A 23,965-nucleotide genomic window follows, 5' to 3' on the forward strand; every position below is an offset into this window, starting at 1 on the left:
AATGACAGTTCCGGTTCTAATCCTGACTCGTTCGTTGACTCTGGGAAATTAAATTCTCTGTGATGAATTTTTTCATGTATAAATTGAGCCCTTTGTTCTAAGTTTTCTTGAGTCTGGACTATCTACAGACCAGGATGCTAAAGATGGTCTTTATATTTGTGCAGGGTTATTCATAGAATGGAAAGGAAAAGAAAAACATTTACTGAGTGTTTCTATAGGCCAGGAACTTGCAGAATTGTTCATACATATCTGTTTCACTTCATTTCAAGCTTTCTACAAGCCTGTGAGAAAACCCATGGGCACACAATTAAGGACTTGTCAGCCGCTACAGAAGGAAGTAACTAAACCAGGATTTAAACGGTCTTATTGGGAGTCAGCGTCACTTTTTCCTGCCCATACTGCTTTTCCAAGGAGCATTAGTCACCTGTTGTTTTCCAAATTAGAACTGACAGCAAAAGAAGAACTGGGAATTACTCTTATGGGGCCAGTGGGCCCACCGTGCAGAGAATTGCATGCACCAGGGGAAATCAAATTTCCAGACCAGAAGGTTTTGTCAAGGGAGGGTTTACGAACTCTTTCTTGTAAAGATCTACCAAAACATGACATGTTTTCGCCTTTCTAGAGGGGATTAAATGTGATTCTTGCAAAGGGAAGGAGAATTAGAATAGATGATATTTCAAAGACCAAACCAATACTATATTATTAATCAATTTCTTAGTGTTTACTCTCTTATCAAAACATTATCACTAGCATAGTAATGAGCACAGAGATTCTAAAAAGCAACTTACACATCTGAGTTACTTCATGGATCATATTTGAAAAAAGTACCAACTGTAATGTGGGTGTTCTTCTGACATTATAATGCTATAAAGATGAAAATGTGTGATTCAATGACTGCTATTTAACTCGGGTATTCACTTTCAGATGGATTAACAATCAGTAAACAGCTATTCACTTTCAGAAAGAGAAAGCCTCACCAAGCCTAACATTTGACAAAAGATTATTCCTTCCACAAACCAAATTCACGTAGCTTAGCTCTAAGTCCCTGCTTCTCCAACTATCAGTAAAAATTACCTACGTTAGACTAATGAAGGCTTGCTCTAAATGAGGAAAAAACTCTGTTGCCAGGCAACAAAGATGCCATCAAGATATTTTTCGTCTCTTACCAGATGAACACCATCACAGCATCACTCACTGAACAGTGCTGAAATGACACTGTGTCTATATAACTGTTTTTCCCCAGTCATAACTTCTCATGTCAAACTACCTAAAATCTCTTTCCCATGAATAAAAAATAGAGACGAATTTATTTTTGAGAAAAAAAATGTTTTGAGAAAAACAAAAATGCACCAGACAGTGGTGACTCACTCATATTACTAAAGACTCTGCATTGTACTATTTGAAAGCAGTACAGGGAATATATATGGGACCACCCAGTTCGTGGGGCAGTGGCATTGCCAGTCCAGTCCAAATCAGCTCTCTGAGTTCTACCGTGTGTATTTCAAAAGTCTAGTTCAATCCATTGTCTTTGAACATATAGGTCTGTACTTAAAAAAAAAAAAAAAAAACTATCACTATAGCCCAAATCTGATGAGCTCAGAAAATATTAAGTAAAACCCAGAAAGCAGGGAATGATAGTTAAAAAGTAAAGCCTAGGAAGGCAGCATTTTAATTCTACATAGAAATATTTTACTTCAAGATCTGCAACCAAAGGAATGTTTGCTAGTGGCTACTGGTATCCCAAACCAAAGAGAACAGATTTTTAAATAATTAAAAATAGAGTCATCAAGGTAAAGTCACTGAAGAGATATTTTCCTCACTGTCATGTCAACTATATAGAGCCTTTTATCCCTTGGCCCCAAAAAACAGGAAAAACATACAGGATTTTGCACAGGGCACAGACTAGGTATGCTTAAGTTGGAAGAAAGTCACACATCTACCATATAGTTGTAACATGTTTTTTTAAAAAAAGCATACATTACAAGGGTCATAAAACTCTCATTGTGCAATTCTAGGGATGAAGAAACTTCCCTATCACAGATTAACTCAGAACCACAGTCTGACAGACTGAAATCCCTCTGCATATAAATGTATCAACTCATATGCACAGAAGTGGAATGTGTGAGAATGCAAAGGTAACCGAGGAAGAGGGCAATCCAGGAAAAACGCGTGGCTTCAACTTTGATCCTCTCCCCATGCAGTCTCCAATCCTGGTTGTGGGTTTTGTAATCAGTCTACCAAGGAGGAATGAGTCATTACTGTATCTGAGCCCATACCATTTCTCACAGAGATCTCAGGCTGGAATGACTGTTACTGAAGTATAATTAATTATTCCATGTTGTAAATAAAATGTATTGCTGCTGTTAGAGCAGGCAGATAGCTAGATATGAGCAGAGAAAGGGGGACACAGACCAAATGGCAGGAATTGGGCAGAAAGGAGGGGCACAAGCCAAATGCAGGAAACCACACATCATGTAAGCAGCAGGGTTCCCTAGGCAGAGAAAGAAAAGCAGGAACCTTTGGGCTGATAAGGGATCATGCTTTTTGGGGTGACAAGTGGTCTGGAGAAGAACAAAGAAAGGTGAGAAAAGGCAGGAATTTCCAGTGTCCAAATGTAACCTTTTGCTCATTATGCCCTCATTTCAGTAAAATTAGCCTTGCAGATCAGAAGCACCCATCATGCACCGACGCCATGACACTTCCGATCCAGACTAAATAAGGACAAAAATCCCTTCGTCCTTTGGGAAGGTGGAGTTGGGATGATAATCAGGGAATATGACCCCAAACCCAATGATATTCTGCCCATTCATTTTTGCACCCTATGTAGCTAACTTGCCAAACAAACTCAGGGCAGCCGCTCACCTGAGCCTGCCCGCTCTCCCCTTGAGAGTGTGCTATCCATCCTTTAATAAATCCTCACTTTTACTTTTTTTAACCTCCAAATCCTGTCTCTGAATTCTTTCTGGGGCGGGACAAGAACCTGGAACACCGGTTGCATCTACTGGCAACACTGCCTTTAAAAAAATCTTAGGCTAGTGGCTCTTCTCTCACTATACCTAAGCATTGGGCCTGGATTTGATCAGCCTAACCCATTTTTGTGGTTAAAATCCTTGTCCCTGTTGTCCATTCTCAGGAAGTACAAACCACCAAACAGTACAAAAATAAGGATTATCAGATCGTGATACAGCCTTGACACATTTTAATAATATGGTATTAGGGTGTGTGTGCCTTTAGGATCAATGGTTTTGATTTAAGAACCGGCATGACTGAAGTTTGCCGGAGCCTGTGGGTCTACTTTAATAAAAATCCAGAATTATCAGATTCCTCCTCAAAGGAAGAAGATTCAGGCTGTATATAGAATGTAGTGACTTCAGAACTTGCAATTGCAATTAAAACTGTGGCAGTTCAATCAAACAGGGAGAGAAATGCTGTGATTACTCCAAGATATAATAACTCAGCAAAGGTGGCTCAAGGCAGATACGGTAAGATCAATAACTTCAATCAGCACCAATGTCTCAATACATTAGGAGACTACCGTTTTCTCACTGAAATATTTCTTTAGGGTTTTAAAAACTCTATAAAGAATCTGACTCCTCCATTAAAGAGATGGACACAAAACAAACACCAAAATCACCCAGTGCCATTCAAGTTGGTAATCATTATCTCATTTCAAGTATTTCGTCACGACCGGGGCATAAGGACACTTGAAACATTTTCAACGTAAGTTCTGTATCTTCTGATGGAAACCACATATATATGTTCTGCCGGCAGGTGGAAAGAACCATGGATTCTTTTGATCTAAACCCTTGTCCCTTATAAAAGCCATAGTGCAACTCGAGTGTTCTAACCTTGCAGTCTTCATCTTTATTTAACTGACCAATAGCAAGCAAAAGAGTAAAGTGTTTCTACCCAGGATTATATAACATTACAGAGTGGGATGTCAAGCTTTTTTGTCACAATAATTTCTAAACTAGTATCAAATAGGAAGGAAATAAATAGGAAGGAAAGAACGAGGGAGGGGAAAAGAAAAGGAAGACGAAGAAAGGTAAGAAGAAAGGAAGGAAGGAAAGAAGGGGAAAAGAAAAGGGGAAATTTCAAAAAGAAATAAGGTCTATTATGTTTTGGGTTTTGGTGCTTGGTTGCTTAAATTTAAAGATCATTTTTTTGTACTAGGTGATTCACTCATAAAGAAAACAGTACTTTTACACTAATCTTAAGTCAGAAAAAAGAAAAGAAATCTTGCAAAGGACACCATGCCCTGCATTGACAGTTCTTCCTTTGTAAAACCGTGCTTGCAGTTTGATTTCTGGAAAAGCTCATCTTAGTACTAAAAATGATCCATAACAGTACAGTGTTTTATCCGGTGATTGTACAACTGAAAGATAACGAAGTTCTGGTTGCTTAGTTTTGTACATGGATTATCATGTCTTAAGGGAACAATTATCAATTCTCTTAATTTTCCCTTTTTAAATCATAATTGCAGCACCTCTGTTTCTCAACCTTTATCTAAAAAAGTTCAGTCAATAATCCAAGTGCTTTTAATCATATTACAGATAAGTTACCGTGAAGATAAAGCATCTGGGTATAGATAATTCATCTATTATTCAGATTTATGAATCAAATACATATAACTCTCCTACCTAGACTTGGCAAAACCAATTGCTTTCATGAGAGCATCAAACATTTACTTCATTACAATCCAAAACAAGGGTTTAATGCTTCAGTGGTGTTGAACAGCAATGATTCTTTTTTAAAATCTCTGTAAGGAGTTGATCTGCTCTCGGATTTTCCACAGATTAGTTCTCAATTTTAAATCTTAGGTATTATTTAAATCAGACATCAAAGAGTGTTGATATTAATGGATCAAAGAGGATGTTAGTCACTAGAGATCTGTTGTTGCTAATACAAATTTCACTTGGGTAACAAAAACAACATGGTAATATAAATGGATTGACTGCAGAGTGGCTTCTTATAACTCAAGTCCCAGGAATTAATCAATTGTCACTTATACATTTTAGTTATTTAATATATTCCTCACTAATTCCAAATTATACATCATAGTTTCTTAACAGCTCATTTGTACACGTATATTAATGTAATCAGAGAGCACGTTCATAAATTATCCATTGTATGGAAGGTTCATAAAAGTGTGTGATTGTATAAAATACTATCAATTTCTAAGTCAATAACAAGTAAGAGCAACCTTGTAGAAAATTTGAAGTAAAGAAAAATATTCCTTTGGGCAAAGCTCAACCTTCCCTCAAACGTTATCAGATTTTTTATTGACATACCTCTTGGGGAAGCGCACCGACATCTATTTGATATGTAAAGTATTAGGAAATTCATAAACGTGCTAGAAATAGCAAATTTTTCTCTCAGTTTTTAAGAGTTACTAATAACTCATGAAGTACTTGTCTTTTCCCCCATTAATCTGATATCACCTTAAGAAAGCTGAACAGTTGCAAATATTAAACTTCAGTATCACTTTGCAATTATTTACCACAACATGCAACTTTGAAAACAGCAAATTGATTTCTTCTATGCAAATAAAGACTCTAACTAAATTTTCTGTTAGTAGCAGACATCTGCACCACCTGGGATAAATTTCCTTTATAAAAATAAGGACAAAACCACCGACCTATCCAGCTAGCTAGTTGCCTACCTACATACCTATCCATGTGTATGTCTTTGTGTACTTTAATCAGACACAATATCAATGCTGTAAAATTAAATGTGCAGATGGAAAGAATCAGTCATTTTGAGTAGAAATCCACTATGTTTTCCACAGTAATGAGCAGCCATTCAAGCCTGATTAAAGTGACAGCACACGGACATAATGTGGCTATTAATTCCCTCTGAACAACACATTAAAGAAAAATTGCAAATTCACATGGAATTCAGTACCCACTAGAGACCTCATATGCTTGTTTCTCAGGCTTCAGTGAGTTTTTTGTTTTTTGGGTTTTTTTCGTTTTTTTGTAAGCCTGGATGCACTACATCTGCACAGGCTATAATCTGCAAAGACATCAGTAAGAAAAAGTAAAAGAATCATAATTTTATTTATTAATGTGTTGGTTTCCTTCAACAAGCTTTAGCATAGTCACCTTTAAGGAGGAAAGGGGGGAAACAAAACTCTTCTACAAGCATTTGTGTAAGGTCACTTATGTGTTGGCAACAACTCTCCATTTTGACCAGGAAAGGAAAAGCATCTTGGAAAATATCTTAAAGGTGATAAGATAGTTTCCTCTTTATGCCCAGGAAAATAAGTGTTAGAACTTTCCTGGTGAACAGGGTATGCATCAATTCTATAAATACTCTTCCTTGCAGGGGTCATAATTTTTCACTCGTTTTTATATATTTTACACATAGCATTGCTCTTTCTCCAAATTCAATCTTATCTTTTTTATTCCCAAATGGCTACAAATCTGAATTTAGATTAAAAAATTTCTCCCTTAGCAAATCATATATGAGAAAACAGAAACTCTGATTTTCACCTTACTTAAGGAACATGTATATTCTGTTCTGATCATTTGATATTTTTTATTACAAATGATATAGAAAACACGTTTTTCTAAAAGAGTAATATCCAAGAAAATAATGTAAAAAGTATAATTTATTAGAATCAGAGTTCTAAAATATTAGACACTGAAATTCAGTTTTAGCCACTCGATCTTCTAGAAATAATCATTCTAAAAATCAGACCTAATTTTTGCTAAGAAATTTTATTAATTTTTTAATCCAAATTTGATATCCTGCCCCAATTGCTCAGGAGATGGAAATTCTGAAAAGGCTAATACACAATTGTTAACCTAATAAGTTGAACCAAGTAAGGTTGAACTGAAATATGTACATATGAAGGCCACAAGGCCCCCATAACTCATAGCTACGCTCAGTGGGCCAAATGGTAAAGCCAACAAAATCACCAGACTCAGTGATGAGGAAAACAGATTCCAGATAATCTACTTACTTTCACATATGTATGCAATCATCCTTCAAAAGAAGCAGCAGAAAGGTTTTTTCAATCTGTACCAAAATTTTAGTCTAACCACTGAATATGACAAGCTGTTCCCAAGGATCACTTAGTGGAAGGATAATAGAGAATAAATAAGTAAATAAATAAATTACATATATAGTAGTCTTTTGGTGAAAAATAAATTTCTCTGTCTTAAGTGCTAGGCAGAAGAGGTCTGAACATCAGAAGGGAGCCAGAAAACCACAGGAAATCCTATTAAAGAAACAGTGCTTTCCAAAAAAAGGGTACTCTGGGAGCAGCGTGTACAGTGTACAGGGAAGCAGAGAGGACCGAGATGGGGGATGAGGATAATTTAATCAGGGCAGATGTTAAGGTAGCTGCTGCAGCTCAAAGGCAATAGGAGCACTGAAGGTGCAGTGAATCCAACAGACACTTCAAAGGAAAACCTGAGATTCAGGGACTCACCTGATATGGGAAACAAAGAGAAGCAGCAGCAAAAGAGGTCTCTGGGGCTTTATACGTAAGGACCAAGAGGATGGTAGCATCAATGTCATTTATGAAGATGTTTTTAACAAAAGGATGTTCAAAGAATTGCTTATTTCTAATGAAACCAGAACCACCTGATTCCTGAGTCTGTGCCTGATCATCATGATTCAGAATTTCCTCCAATCCTTGCAGAGTTTCTGAACATTTCTGCAATAGTTATGCACATGTTTGGAAAATGCTCACCAGTTTGCCACCAATGGTCTAGGACGGGTACTCGGAAGACTTTTTTGGACCATTCCAGGGTCTCCAAGTCACATCGTTCTCCAGCCACAAATAATGTTTTGAACCTGAATATAATAGGGTGAGTGAATTCAAATTATTCCCTGAAAAAAAACTGAAAGAATTCCATCTACCTTCTTTTAAACATTGTACAATCCAAGCGCATTAATTCTGTCAGAGGAAAATAGTCATACCACCAGTATAACACACTGTAGAATGGTCAGAGGCATTATTTTTCTTGACCCAAATATGACTACATGCATATCATAGCATTGGAAAGAGATGCTTCAAAAGTAGAATTCACATCTATAGCTTCTCAGTTTTGAGAAGAGCAACTAAGTTGAGCTTTGTAATCTATCTGTCTTATTCACCTAATGATCAAAACGGAAAAACCTTTTTCCTCCTTGACATTACCGCTACTAATTTTAGCTCCAAGTTTGATTGCTGTATTCTACTTCAGCTTATACACAGAAATACACTCTCAAGTAACAGCTAAGGCAACAAATATGCTCATAAATATGATGCACTTGATCCTTCTCCTGAGTTACTTTGCTAAAGATTACTCTAATTTCAACACATATTTCTCCTATTCCAAGGATATAGATAGGAAAGATAGGTAGTTAAAAAGTAAATGCCATTGTGGCTTTCCAGGTTAAAAAGGCTTTTATCAAAAGGAACAGACGATTACTAAGGAATGAACAATTTTTGGCAGAGAGCACCATGCCACAGAACAGGAAGGATGAAATAGAAAAACCAGAATTGGTTAACACTACTGGCGGTTCATTAAGAGAATGACTATTTTTCTCCCCTTATCAATGGCCCCATGGCCTATCTGTCAAAACAAAGAATATACATATGAAAAGTCAATTCATTATCATCGAAATAAAACCCAATCAAACAAATAAACCCTACCTACCCTGAACAATGTAATAGAGCCACAGAAAATTTCTTACCATTCCCTTAACTTACATCATTTCATGAAGAGCCCATGAAGATTCAAATATTTCCCCTCTATGCTCCAAGAACATGCATTTCCTGTTTCTGCTATAAACATGTATCTATTCTGTAATTGTTTGCTGCCTATTTCTCACAATGGACTGTGAGCTTCTTAGGAACATTCATCTTTATGATCGCAATACCAATCAAAATACCTGGGAATTTTAGGTAGTTAAACATTTAAACAAACTACATATATATTTGCAATTTGAGGTAAAATTTATGTAATCAAATGTGTATTCATTTATAACTTGCTTGAAATTAAAATTTGGATTATCAATTATGTCCTCATCAGACAGAAACGTTAGAGCAGAATGAATTAAATGCATTAAGTCATTAAAAGTAGGTTCAAGTATAATGAAGGTTAGTGTAAAGTTTTAAAATGTAAAATGAGGTTGATACAGCTATGATTTTAGATGCTATGTAAAGACAAGACAAAATAAAAATATAAGCACCATATTGTTGATAATCCTAACGCTGAAAAATATGGCCATATTTTATTTTTATCTTATTCAAACAATCAGCTTCCTGATATTTTTTTAAACTTTCATGATTAAGAATATTATGCATTTCTAGGGTAAACGAGGAGCAAGTGAAGTCGTTTAGAGCGGCAGGCCTGGGCCTTGTCCCGGAGGGGCCTGTAGGGCTTTCTAAGGAATCTGGATTTCATCATGAAGGCAATGAGAAGCGAATTAAAGCCATTAAAGGTTTTAAGCAGGAGAGTGGCACCATGAGATGCTTGCTTTAGGAAGTCGCCATTGGCAGAGGTGTGGAGGATAAAAGGAGGGTCAGGGCAGGAGCCCAGGGGCCTGACTTTGGAGGCTGTCACCATCTTGGAGAAGAGGTGAGACAGGAACTTGGGCAGCCCCCTCTCCCCGGGGGAAAAGGTGGAGGTGGAGATGGGGGGTTGTCCAGGAGGTCTGAGTGGCAGGACTTACTGCTATGACAATTTGCATTTCCCTGGAAAGCTTTTCAGAAATAAGTTGTATGTCATTGTAAAAACAACAACAACAACAAATAAACAAGCCAAAAATACAAACTCTGATATACCTGAGTATAAACATACTATAAACAAAGACAAGTTTAGGAATAAGATGACTAATGAAACAATTTAAAATCTTTTAATAACTATTCAATCAAATATTATTTAACTCTTAATTCCTCACAATAAATAAAACCATGTTATGTAATTTTTAATTTTTATAATCAAATGATTACTGAAAAAAATCTTAGTATAAATCTAAAGTTGAAAAATATAATTTAAAGATAAACTCATGCCTAAGGGCAATAGTGTATTCTTATTTTTTAAAGGACATTTAGTCCTTCAGGATTGCAAAAAAGGAATAGAAATATTTTCAACAGTGAAATCTCTCATTAAGGACCTTGCCATTATTTTATTAATAATACAAAGAGATAAATGTCTCATATTTAAAAATTCAAAAATGGATTTTTATTTAAAAATATATTTTGTAAAAGTGAAAATTAGATATTTTTTTCACAGTGATTTGGACTCTCTGGAGGGTAAATTTATCCATATTAGTTACATATATCCTGTATCTGCACTGCACAATATGGTAGCTACTAGCTACTGTGGCTATTTAAAATTGAAAAAAACCAAAAATATCAATTTCTTCATAGTATTACCCTTTGTTAAGAGTTCAGTAGTTCAGTAGGGACATGTGGCTAGTACCTACTACTACAGAGTTCGGTTTTACTGGATAGTGTGCCCTAGATTGTTCCAGACTCACTCAATATATGGGAGATATTCTGACGATGGTAACACGTGGAAAGATAAATCTACTCCCAAATGTATACTAAAAGGATAAACAGAATGACAATATACACTACCCAGAGTAGAAATAACGGGAATGAGACCTATACACCTTTCCTCAATTCTATATAAAACTGAGTACAATTCAAGACTCAAATGAAGTTGAAAATTAAGCAAAAAGGCAAACAGAAAAATGGTTATGCTAATTTTATTCCAAAATACACAGAAAAGCTGCACGGTAATGGATAAAATGCTAAAGATAAATTCTGGTGAAGAATTTTCAGGTAATAAAGTAGGGGTAGAAGAAAAGTAAAATGAGTATTTCTTTCAAGGTCCATAAACTAGCAAACAAGAGAAAATTACTCTTCACTTGTGCCAACAGAAGTTAAATAAAAATAGATTATTTCAGTGACACCTCGTCAACTTCTAGTTCACATGACAGAGCATCATTATCTTTGCCCTCAAGGTCTCTGTAGTTCTCTCCATCTTTCCTTAATTCTATTTCTTCCATTGATCCCCACTAAAAAAATTTAAACTACCTTTTGAAAAAAAAAAAAAACTCTCCACCATTTGTTACTGTTATTTATTGCATTGTTTGGCTTCCGTTTAAACACAATATCCAATTATCATTATAAGAGTAACAGACCATATAAATTCAACAGCATAATTCATCAGTTTTTGCTGCTGCTTTTTTTGTCTCCCGTATCATTCCCCCTATGTTCATTTTTCCTTCAGGAAAGCCTTTGGATTTTAAGTTCTCTTGGCTTTGTCTGGATGAACATGTTTCTATTTTAGCCTCAGTCTTCAATAAAAGATTCTTGTTTGACAGTTCTCCCTCAGAACTTTGAAGACCTTTCCCTCTTGTCATCTGGCATCTGTTGGCATCAGTTTGGATTTTCCTTTTCAGTGCTCTGTTGACTCTCTCTGATAGTCTTTCTTTCTTTCTTTCTTCCTTTCTTTCTTTTTCTTTCTGTCTTTCTGTCTTTCTTTCTTTTCTGTCTTTCTTTCTTTTCTTTCTTTCTGTCTTTCTTTCTTTCTTTCTTTTCTTTCTGTCTTTCTCTTCCTTCCTTCCTCTCTCTCTCCCTCTCTCTCTCTCTTTCTTTCTTCTTCTTTTATTTTAATCTATAGCTACAATTCATGTTCTGCAGTTTTCAAATGACCTGTCCAATGAGAATTTACTTATATCCAACCTGCTTAGTACTTGGATGGCTTTTTCCATCTGGGAGCCACATCTTTCTTCAATTCTGTAACATATTCATTTATTGGCTCTTCAGTTGTCATTTCTTTAATAATGTTTCCATTTTCTTCTTCTGAAATTCCTACTAGATATATTTGGAGTTTCCTATTCTTCCCTCCAAGTCCCTAAATGGTTCTTTCAGATTTTTTTGCTTTTTCTCTCTGCTTTGCATTCTGGATAATATCCTCAATTCTATTTGTATTGTGTATTTGTAATTTTAATCAGTCTTACTTGATTGTGCCCATCTATTTCTTTTATTTATTTATTTGCTTTACACTATCCATTGAATGTTTTTTATTTTTCATACCCATTACATATTTAATAATTTCATGTAAAATTAGTTTATGACTTATTATTCTTAACAGACTTATTGTCAAGTATGATTTGACTATATTACAAAAATAATCTCAATTGGAATGAATCCACAGTTCTAACTGTTGACTTTATTAGCATTAGAGTTCTTTGTGTGTTTAGAATTTTATTTCTCACTCTCTTGTCAAAAAAGAAGTTCTTTGTTTTTATTTTTAACTCTTTCTCTCTCCTATGCTCTCCTTCTCTGAAGGTTTGTAGGTGATACAATTATCCTCTAGAAGTCCAATGCCATAATGATGGCTCAGAATTATTAACCCACAGTGATACTCAGAATGTCACACATCCTATTCCAGGATGACAGATGGGTAGTTTGGTTCAGTCTCTGGTTGCTAGGCTGTTCTTTGCCTCATTCAGAACCCTAGACCAAAGCACGCTATATGTCACAGTCCCAGAAAACAACTTACAGCCATTAACATCAGCCTCCTTTTCTGAGTGGCGAGTAACAGCCCAGCCCACCTTCAATCACTAAGCAAGCTCTGACTCCATGACCTGAATAAGCAGGGCAATACTGAGTCTCTATTACTCCTCTAATGCCTGCTTGTACACCTAGCAAGTCTCTGGCTTCAGCCACCCTTACCACTTTGCAAATCTAATCCATTTCCAATCCACAAAAATGTTTATTTTTCATCTCAGTTCTGATGCTCTGCTTCTTCTTTTTTGTATTATCTCTCATTGCTCTGTAGTTGGAAACGAAAAGCTACATCAAAGTATGAGGTAGTGTGCTATCTTGAATGCAAATCTCAGTACAGAATTTTTTCTAACTTTCTTAAAACTGAACTAGAAGATCACGGGAAAATAAATCACTACAATGTGATAAAAAGAGCAGTGAATTAAAAAGCAGAAGGTGGTAATAATAGCTAAGACTTAGTATGTTAAGAACAGTTCCAAGTGCTTTGCATGGATTATGTATCTATTATTTTCATTATAATCTTGTACAATTACTGTTCTTAAAGTCAGAAAGAAAGAAAGAAAGAAAGAAAGAAAGAAAGAGAAAAGAAGAAGAAAGAAAGAAAGAGAGAAAGAAAGAGAGAAAGAAAGAAAGAAAGAAAGAAAGAAAGAAAGAAAGAAAGAAAGAAAGAGAGAAAGAAAGAATATATCATTTTTTTAAGGTCAAACAATCAGTAAGTAAATGATAGATTTGAACCCAGTGAGTTCAACTCTAGAGTCAGAATCTAAACCACCATACCATACTGCCTAGTCCTGGCTTTGCCCCGAAGTAGTTATGTAATCCAGGGAATGTAATTTCACCTCTCTGTGGCAAAGTCTTCTCTATTGTGAAATGAAGTGATTACACTAGATGACTTCTCATCTATTTTTCCAAACTCTAGTCATCTATGATAAAATGAATTTACAGTTCTGGTTAGTTCCCTATTTTACAGTATCCCTCGTAAACTTTGGGGGCTGAAATTTGGGGCAAATCATTAAATATATATTTAAGATAATTTTTACTGAGGTACCTAACACATTTTAAAAAGAAAACTTCATCACTTAAAATGTTCTGTAAGAGGAGAGAGAAGCAAACTGTAAATTAATCATTAACCTGCAATGATAATACCCAGCAAAATACCCATTCAGTAAGTATGAAATGTCTGGAATCCAAATATAAAATTAAAGGTGTAGTTGTATGAAAACACATGGGTTCCGGTTTTTATTATGTTTCTCCCAAACTTAACTTTTTTGGTCTTCAGTTTCCTAAGGAGATAGCTGGGTTTTTTGAGGTTCCTTCTGTTTCTAACATTCTCTTAGTCCACAAGTGAGAATCTATTAAAGTAGTTCAGTTGAAGGTATGATTTGCATAGACTAGAATATAAATGAAAAGCAAAAGCTGCTTTTATTCCATGAATGACAAAACTCCCTGGGTCAAGTTAGTTTCCTAATTTACCTATCACAGGAAGAATATGTCTATGGTATTTAGTTAAGAGTGTGGGATCTATTCAGATGGCCTGAGTTAGTTTATTTCCAAAGAGTTACTTAAACTCTCTGGTCCTATCTATTCACCTGTAAAATGGAATAATCACAATCCTTATTTATTGTGAGGACTAAATGAGATAACAGACTTTAACTGCTTACACCTGGCACATAGGAGGTGCTCAGCAAGTGTTTGTGTTTATTAATAGCAGCAATTTGAATAATTGAGGGTGCTTGCAGAGTCTGCATTCCTAAAGGTTTATTAAAAACATAGGTGCCCATCATCATGAATAACTTAGGTGCCTAAAGACAAAGAGGGAAGACCAGGAGGAACTTACTGCAATTTCTCTTACCCTAAAATCTCATACTCCATGTCTATACCTATGAGTTTGAGAGAACAGTGATTTAATGGGTATTCCTTCAGTATTGTTTGATAGTTTATACATCAGGCAAATCAGACATGGTTTCTGCCTTTCTAAACATTTAAACCCATGTACAAATGGGAAAAGAGGATGCAGCAAATAGGAGACCTTGCTGGTCACACAACTCAAGCACTGTAATCAGAATGTTTTTGTCAGTAAAGAGACACTGCAAAACCTACAGATACTGTTTCTTCAAAACCCCTGGAATTGTCTTAACACATGAAGACTATACATAGCCCAAGATGTTTTTACCAAAATCTATGTTTCTATCCTTCAACTAAAAATGGAGGAAACTAAATTAAAATGCAGTTAAGGAAAAGAACAAATAGAGGGTAAACAGAAATATTATAATGGAAGATTCATTTTATGAACACATTTTATGTTCATTTTATGTAAATCCAGATTATTTCTTTCATAAAATAAAAAATAGAGGAAAAAGGAATAAAACCACTGATGCTGCCCAAATTGGAAGTTTCTTGCTTTAACTGCAACTGCTGTATGATAACTGTAAACTCCTTCTTGGGGGCACAGCAGCACAAAATTCATAACATCTGGCATTTAACTAAAAAAATTCAAACTGACTTAATTCAAACCCATTTTTGACTTGAAGAAACTACAAAATCCTTTTAGTATATACTAGCAGTGACCTATTTCAAAGAGGTTCAATAAGAATTGATAATGGAAATTGCCTTGAAGACACAAATTATTATAATTATCTTGGGATATACATATCATTAAACTAACATGAATGTCAATAAACCAGCACAAAAGTATATAAACTATTCAGTGCATATTATTACAAAACAACAGAAAAATAATTTCCTTCACTCTTTCCACAAAAGTAATTTGGACTATAATTTCCATGTTTTAGCTGTATATATGAAATCAAATAATATTTTCTCTTTATTTAGGACTTCCTTCTATTTTCAAAAGATACTTAGATGCTAACAAGTTTATTATACATAAATGCATTTTATATCATAATTAGCACCCTACTTTAAGGAAAATATAAGCAGGGTAGTTTAAAAAAGAAATACTTTGGTAAGTTTTGAATGAAAAGAAATTATATGATATAAAAATGATACCATATTATAATTAAATTAAAAATTAAAAATGGTATGATATTTAAAAATACCCACAGTATAGTGGAAATTCCAAATATTTCAAAGATACGTTTAGAACAGTCATTGTTAACATTCAGAACCTCTGGCTTTTTCCATGAGGGAGGTATTGCAGTGCCAGAAAAACTATATAAGGTTCCGTTATTCATTCTGATTGCAGTTTTTAATGTAATTTGCCCTGTGCATCTCGCGTTCACCTTGTCAGAGAGTACTGCTTCCCCAAGGCTGCCCCAGGATCCTGTTGACGGATTGCTCTAATTGCAGTCGGCGCTGTAAACAAGGCGGCAACTCCATGCTCCGCCAGCACACGGAAATAAGCACCAGCATCTGGTGTTCCCACAGGCTTCCCCTGCAACGAGATTCATTTAAAATGTCACTGGGTAAAACGTCTCATATTTCATTGACAGTTCAATACTTACACATTTAACAGAGCAATATTAACAAAATGGAGTTCTCAACATATTGTAGTTTTAAAATATTCCCATGTTCCATTATAAATAAAACAAACCAAATGCCCAGACATCAGAGAGGGCATTTGCTCCAAAACTGCATCCTAAAAGCTGTTCAAAATGCAACTTTTCCTTCCTTAAGTTTTGAAAGAAAAAGGACAGGAAATATATATATATATCTCACATTCAAATTAGTAACAAAAAAAGTCTTCTACTTGCCAAGAAATTAAATACGTTGTTTTGTGTGGCAGACTAAATGAGAAATGTGCTGCTATGAATTTCTAATATTAAACTTTTTTTATGTGATTGCTTTTTAAATGATAATTGCAATTCTCAAAATATATGAGAAGACAGAAAAACCTAAAATCACAGTGATTTCTGAGCAATAACCTTTTCAATTAAAAGTCTCACTCCAAGAAAAAGCAACTTCTATGAATTTAAAGAAAAATCCAATAAAGCATCTCAAAATGTAGGTTTTCCACAGCCTCAAAAATGACATTACACATGTTCAATCCACTCATAAGAATATAACAATTTTTACAAACTACAATTCAAAAGGACACAAAGCATTTTTAACTGATGTTTCTACAAAGTGGAAAATAAGCACAGCATAAATAAATCAGTAATTCTGCAAAAATTCGAAGTGTCCCATAAGATCTATCAGCCATAGGCGCTCATTCCTCAATCCATTCTCATCACTGGTACTTCTTCCTTTGTTTCTAAGGTCAGGTGCCTGGAATGTTCATATATATTATGTTAAAATATATATATGTTTCACAGTCCAATTCTTTTGGAAGGGTTTGCGGTTTCTTATTTTGGACCATTTCTTGAAGACTAAAAAGTGCTAAAGTACATCAGGAATTTCTAAGAGATGAGTGACTCCATGTAACATTTCCTAAACTTCTCTGTCCACATCCCCTATCTAAGCATTCCATAGGTCTTATATTCTGGAAAACACACTTGGGAAACACTAAACTATGGTATTAAAAAAAAAAAAAAAGAAAAGAAAGAGGGAGGGAGGAATGGTTGAGATGGAAAGAAGGAAGGAAGGATAGAATTTGCTAGTAGCAAACTTAGAGGTCTCCCTAAACAAGGAATAATAAAGGAGTGGATGACAACATGAGGTCGACCATAGCTCTGTTTAATATTTTACATTCACTATCTACTTCTAATTGGATCTTTGCTAGGGCGCTATTTGGTTTTTACATTTATTTTTTTAATGGTTGCCCTTAATATTCTTGAATACAATTATATTCTTTTTTTTAAAGAAACTTCTCTCTTATATTCTGTTGCTTTTTCTCTTGCTCTTTTAATACCAAAGAAGATATATGCTGCAACTGGAAATTTATTTTTATTATCACAACTATCCCAAAACGCTTGATTTCAATTTATTTCATTATTACCTCATATAGGTGAACACAATGGCATAGTCTAAAAAGCTGCCAAATACAATCTGTCAATTCATGCATATAATTTGACTCACAAATTTTGAAGTCTTGAGTACATCAGCACAAACTTTATTATTTCTAATCAAGAGAGGTAAATATTTGACTTTTTTACTTCTTTAATCTGACTTAGGCACTCATTACCCTGTGTACTGGATTGTGACTTTAGAAACTTGATCTCATCCACATAAAAATGATTTGTCAATTGACTTGCCCTGTCTTTGCTGCCATTTTCCTGCCTATTAAATAAGAATAAATCACTTTGCCAATATCTCTTCAATAAGCTAAAAGCACTGATATAACATTTTAAAGTGGTTTGACCTCCACTGATGAAATATTTCACAGCCAATTGGAGTTTAATTCCACTACAATGTCTGTGTCGTGGGACAATAATATACTCAGTCAAGAGTGATATTAGTGTTATAATGAAAATGCTACACCATAATGACTACCTACATATAAGACACAACTTGATGTATTTTACAGTGCCTTCAAATTAACTATATCTAATGATAATGACAACGATAGTTTATTAGATATTTTAGTTAAAACTGTACCACACTTTTTATAGATAATACAAAATTAGAACTGTTGCAATTCTGACCTTGCACAAAACAAATTTCCATCAATATTATACTTATTTAGCATAAAAAAGATCATGATAGCATGGCATTACAATTAGGACACTTATAGAAGTGATGCATAAAAGCTCACAATGTTTTTTTGTAAGTTAATTGAACTAAGAAAGGTTCCGTTGTTTTGCATTTTATTGTCCATTCCCCAGAAGACTGTCTGAAGCAATGAATGATATTTCCCTTTTTTGGAATTACTTTAATACTTATGTTCTTTATTTTTTATTTTCTTAAAACGTCTAACTGATCTCAAATCTTAATTGAAACATAAGTTACGATATATCAAAGAAATTACTGTTCATCAAAACAGCCTACTGATTAACACAATCATTAGGATCTGAACGATGTAAACACTTCAGCTAACAGAAGACAGCGCAGAAGCAGATCTTGCATCAGAAGCCATTGTTCACATACAAACAATCATAACACACTAGGCAGTGCTAATATATTCTTTGATTTAATAAATATTTATTGGCCAGATACTATAGGCTCAACACTATTCTAAATTCTGGGAAAATTTTTTTGAACAAGCCATGTAAGGTCCTGCTCTAAAGGAACTAATACTCTAGTAATTATGGGGGTGTGCACAGTAATATTACTAAAAATTACACAGCTGATACTGTAAGCTACTTTGCGCCTACTAAAGGGAAGGACTGTGGTAATAAATATGGGACCTATATGTTCTTAGCACCTATCTCCATTAGTAACTTCAGAGAACTGAAGCAAAGCCAATAGGCCTCTTTCATCATGAATTCTAAATGAAAATGACTCAATGGCTTATTGATTTGATTGAACACTCTTCTCTCCTGCCCTCCTGCACATCACAGGCTCATGGGCACACACAGGTACACACACACACATAAGCAATATAACCCCTTTACAATGCTTTTTAAAAGTAACCAGTAAAACACTAAGTATGCAGACCTGCTTGGAAAAATTGACAGATTCCAGAACTCGCATATTCAGTAAAGGGCAATAGCCCCAAACCTATTCAGTTCTCAAATGAGAAGACTCTAAGATGATAGGGATTTTTAACAAACAACATACACACCTAAAGTAGTGATGCAGGTAAAAGGTAACAATGACTTACAATCTCTTGAAAACTCAATCGATGTCATTACCATTTGCTTTGATCCCCTTCCTCTAAACTAAAGTCCACAGTGTTAGTCACTGCCCAGAAAACAAAGGCAGAAAGAAACCCCTAAACAGCAAAGCAGGGATTATGAGCTTTCAGCTGTTATAAATCATGAATTTTTAACATCAGAGATTTATAAAATATCAATTGTTAATACTTATAGTGCAGTTAGTGATGGTACAAAGCACAGAGAATATGACAGTTCTCTTTACGATACCAAATATCATAAAATTAACTTGCACTTGTAACTGTCTACCACTTAATGCTTCCCTGTGTTAATATTAGCAGACCACAGATACAAGTTCAGAGTCAGAAAATCATATGATGTCTCAGCTTCTCACGTAATTTCCACTGAGGTTAAGTTTTCAACACAGAAAATAGTGAAATACAGCAACTAGGAAAAAAAAAAAGATATAAGCATTATAGTTACATCTTTAAGCAAAAAAAAAAAAAAAAAAAAAAAACCCAAACCGCACTGTCTTTATTATTAATCTTATGATTTGAGTTTATTCAAGGCTTGGGGTCAAGGGTGCTTGTGATTTCTCAGACTCTGACATAAAATTTTTGAGCCAAGTGTAGGTTTTGCCTTTTTTGGATTCTCTTTTTGAACACTGCTTCTGAGAATGTCACCGAAGGCATGTTTTTACTGCATTTCTACGGTGAAGACAGCAAAATCCCTTATGGACTAGTCCTGATTTTCATTTCAGCAGACAGGTGCAGCAATGTTGGCTTATTTATTTTGGAAGAGTGATGAAATTGGCAATAGCATTTGTTGAGTTCCTACTGCATGCCTGGTGCCTTTATCAAGGGATGAGAGTTTGGGCAGGCAACATCTGAACTTGAGACCTGTTAAAACATGAGCAATTCTCCAGGGTATATTATTTCTTTTGTGAGTTTTGAAATAAGCACCAACCTTTTTACAAATGGATTTTTCTTCCATAAAGTTTCGCTCTTGATAACTCATCTTGTCCCAGTTTTTGAAAACATCACTGCTGCTTTAAATCCAGAGGAGACAATTGCTTAAGACCCTCAGCCCTTGGATCTTGTGTTACTACAGCACACTCCCTTTTAAGGAATTAAAACTTACCTAAAACTACAATTTGGTAACTACAAATTTATATCAACCGACTTTCTTGATTATTTGCTAGAGATTTCCCATCGTTCCATGGGCCTCACCTGTGAGAATAAGCTGCCATCTTGCCTTCCTTCATGGTACCCTTACCACCATCTAATTTTACACTAAACCAGTGACTGTCAACCCTAAATGTACATTAGAACTTCTTGGGATGTTTTTGAAATGTACCAATGCCTGGTCCCCACTCCTTGAGATTCTGATCTAATCAGTCTTTAAATGGGGCTGGAAGCTGTTATGTTTTAGGGGTCCCCTAAATCATTATAATCCACAGCCAGGTTTGAGAACCAATGCCAAATTCCTCAATATTAAGCATCACCCGAAGCTAGGCTATTTCCAATACCCACCTGCCTGGTTACCCAAGCGCGTGGGCCTGGAATTTAACGCTAAGCTTTGCTGCCTTTTCCCACTTGTTATAAATAAATGAGCCAATCAGAGTATTAATAAAGAATATACTGATAACTGAAATTTGATTACAGGGGGCCATTAACCAAGAAAATAATTGGAAAGAGGTGCCTGATTGCTCTAAATTCTTTATGCCTCCATCTGTAAGTCAAACTTCAGACAGGACATACACATCATGATTTGTAAGACCTAGCTCCCTAAGTACAACTTCCTTATCACCAAAGATGGAAGCATTAGTCCCCAGGCCAGCAGCTTTTTCTGTGCTGCCCAGAGACCTTTGAAAATTAAGTCTTAGTTTAGGATTTTACTTTGGTTGTGTCACTGCTTGAAAGGATTATATCTTTATCTTTCAAACGAAGGGTTTCTGACCTGAACTTCAGGGGAGTTCATAAATATTCCGTATTTTTTTAATGTGTATATGTTCACGTTCCTTTTATCAGAGTTTGAAATCCCTTTCATAACCAAAAGGTTTCTACATATATACGTAGGTTTCTAGGTAAAATCTCTTCAAAGAGTTTCTGTTTTGCTCTGGGAAACAGCTTGGATGAAGCTAGAAGGCAGATGGACAGGTAGATACCATAACATCTGTTCATTTTCTTCTCCACAGGGTGGAGAAGTCTCCCTTGTACTACCCTTTTAATTCACTTCTATCAAAGGGCTACAGATAGTCTCAAAAATCAAACTTAGTGGCATATGTGAGGTCCCCAACCAACCTGTCTTCTTTTCCCTCCTATTACTGTGATGGTAAGAATCTGCCATTTTTGTTAAGTCAAAACCAGTCAAGTATCAGCAGTTTCACATAGTTCAAATTAATGCTTTCCACAGTCATGGTATTTTGACAATCCATCTTCACTATCTCCTGTGGTAGATACTACAGAGTTGCAACGCCTCAGGCTTGAGTCCTTCCTCTCCTTCAGGACAAGCTCTAGCTACCAGCCTGAAAAAGTAAGACTTCTCCATGACTATATCAAGGATGTGTATGTCTACCTATAACTCCATCTAGAACTGTCCCTCTTGTACCAACTTTCAGCTATAAGATGAAGGTCTGAGAATCTAATGTATAACATAGTGACTATAGTTGATAACACTGTATTGTACTATTGAAATTTGCCAAGAGAGTAGAACTTAAACATTCTCAATAGAAAAAAAAAAAAGATTAACATAGGTGGTGATGAATGTGTTAATTAAGCAGATGGGAGGATTCCTTTCATAATATAGGCATACATCAAATGATGTATACTAAATATCCTACGGTCTGATTTGTCAATTATACCTCAGTAAAGTTCAAAAACATTACAAATAGATCTATCCCTTTTGGTTTGGTTCTTCTGCCTTTTCCCAGCTCTGAGAGTTGACCATCCTGAGTCTGGTGATGAGCCCATCCCCCATGAATAAACCATTGCTTTCACATAGGTCATTAAGTACTAAAAAGAGGCTGACCTCCAACAGTATTAACAACAAGTAAATGAGGCTGAGCACTGGAGTTGGTAATTCTGAAGACCCAGTGCTGAACTAATTCGGGACTCTGACATATTTACCATTCTCGGCAGTCAGAGAGGGCATTTATCAGTAGGCTAGCTGGTGGTTCAAGGCTTCTGGCAGGGCTACTTTCACCTCTAAACTCCTCCATGCTGATGAGTAACCACTCTGCTATCCTGTACTTCCTGTACTGGAGGAACAAATTAAAGCTTTCTTTACTCATAGTGAATAGTCAGACTTTTCTATAAGCAGAGAAATTAAATGCCTTCTTGGTCTATTAGACTAACAGATTTCCACCCAGAAAATAAAGTGTGGCTATTCCATATGTATACACTGTAATTCAACCTGAGGTTGCACAAAGCCTGAATCCTCCATAACACACACTCATTTACCATAAACAACCTTCAAACATGTTCATATTCCCCATGTTAAAAACTGAAATGAACTCACAAGCTTTCCCATGAAATTGCTCTCATAGGGTGATTAATGACATCGTAATTGCCAAATCTCTCTTCAGTCACTGTCCTACCAGACCTTTCTCTGTAGCATTTGGCACTGCTGATCCCTCATCTTCTGGAAAGCCTCCCCTCCACGTTCTTCAGGACACTTCGCTTCTCTGATTCTCCCATTGCCTCTCCAATTTCTTATTCTCAATTTATATAGCTTCCCTCTCTCAATCCTCACTTCTCTGCATATCTTAATCACCTTAGGGACTTAAATCATTAACTCTTTTACACCTCTAATTCTGAAAGTTCTTCTGCATTTCAAACCTGACTTCCCAATATTCTACAAACGTCTGAGTAGCTCCTTTAAACTCTACATTACCAAAACTAAAAGTACTGTTTTCTCCTCCACAAGAGCCCTTGCACCTACTGTAGTATTTCAGTGGATTACTGCCATTGTTCAGTTGTCCTAGCTGAAGACATAAAAGCTATTTTCAATTCCCTTTTTCACCTCTGTCTTACAATATCCACCTGACACCCTAATACCCAGACTTCCCCTTAATGCTCAGATCACTGATCCCCTAGTTCTGGTCACACAGTTTGCAGTACTCAACAGTTTCCCAATTGTTCGTCTCTAAATTACGACTAGAACCCCCTGCCTTTAGAGCCAGAAAACCTTGCATCAAATCCCAGCTCCCCCATGCTTGCACCACTCACTGGTAAAGTTATTTACTGTCTCTGATCCTGTTTCTACAGTTGTAAACAGGAATGCAAAACAGTTACCAGATGGGTTTATAGATAAAATTAACTAAGACATAGGATATAAAGTGCTTAGAAGAGGTTCTATCACCCAACACTCAATCCATCGCAGCTATTATCTTTGCCTGTACTGTCTCTTCCACAAAGCTTTTCACATCTACTCTAGTCCTTAACTTCCCTGAAGGGACTAGTGGACAGATTTTTGATTCAGGATAGAATCCAAGCTCTGCCTTTTACAAGCTACGTGGCCTGAAACAACTTACTTAATTTCTTTGATCCTCATTTAGTTCTATCATCAGAAAATTGCATCAAAACTGGTGCAAGAAATAAACGTAGAATATTTATCATTGGCAATGGCTCAATGTAGTTTCTGAAAAAAAGCTTTCATATCTTCTATATGCTGTAAGAAATTTCTTAGGTAGTATCATCTTCAATTTGTTTGCTTTCTGTCCTTTAAATTAATCTTAATTATTTGACTATATTGCCAGTGCTTTTAGTGCGAGGAGTGTATCTGATACTTT

General features: G+C 35.5%; 1 protein-coding gene across 1 annotated transcript in view; it reads right to left on the reverse strand.

Annotated features, from left to right (window-relative positions):
• Positions 1–23,965, reverse strand: part of ACSS3 (acyl-CoA synthetase short chain family member 3) — a 134,099-nt gene that overhangs the window by 33,918 nt on the left and 76,216 nt on the right. The window contains exons 8-9 of the mRNA XM_006189289.3: positions 15,763–15,914; positions 7,703–7,806 (exon numbers count right to left, since the gene is read on the reverse strand). Coding sequence (XP_006189351.2) covers positions 7,703–7,806; positions 15,763–15,914 — 256 coding nt within the window. The remainder of the gene's footprint in view (positions 1–7,702; positions 7,807–15,762; positions 15,915–23,965) is intronic.

This window comes from Camelus ferus, chromosome 12 (genome assembly GCF_009834535.1).
Source record: "Camelus ferus isolate YT-003-E chromosome 12, BCGSAC_Cfer_1.0, whole genome shotgun sequence".
NCBI classification, from domain to species: domain Eukaryota; kingdom Metazoa; phylum Chordata; class Mammalia; order Artiodactyla; family Camelidae; genus Camelus; species Camelus ferus.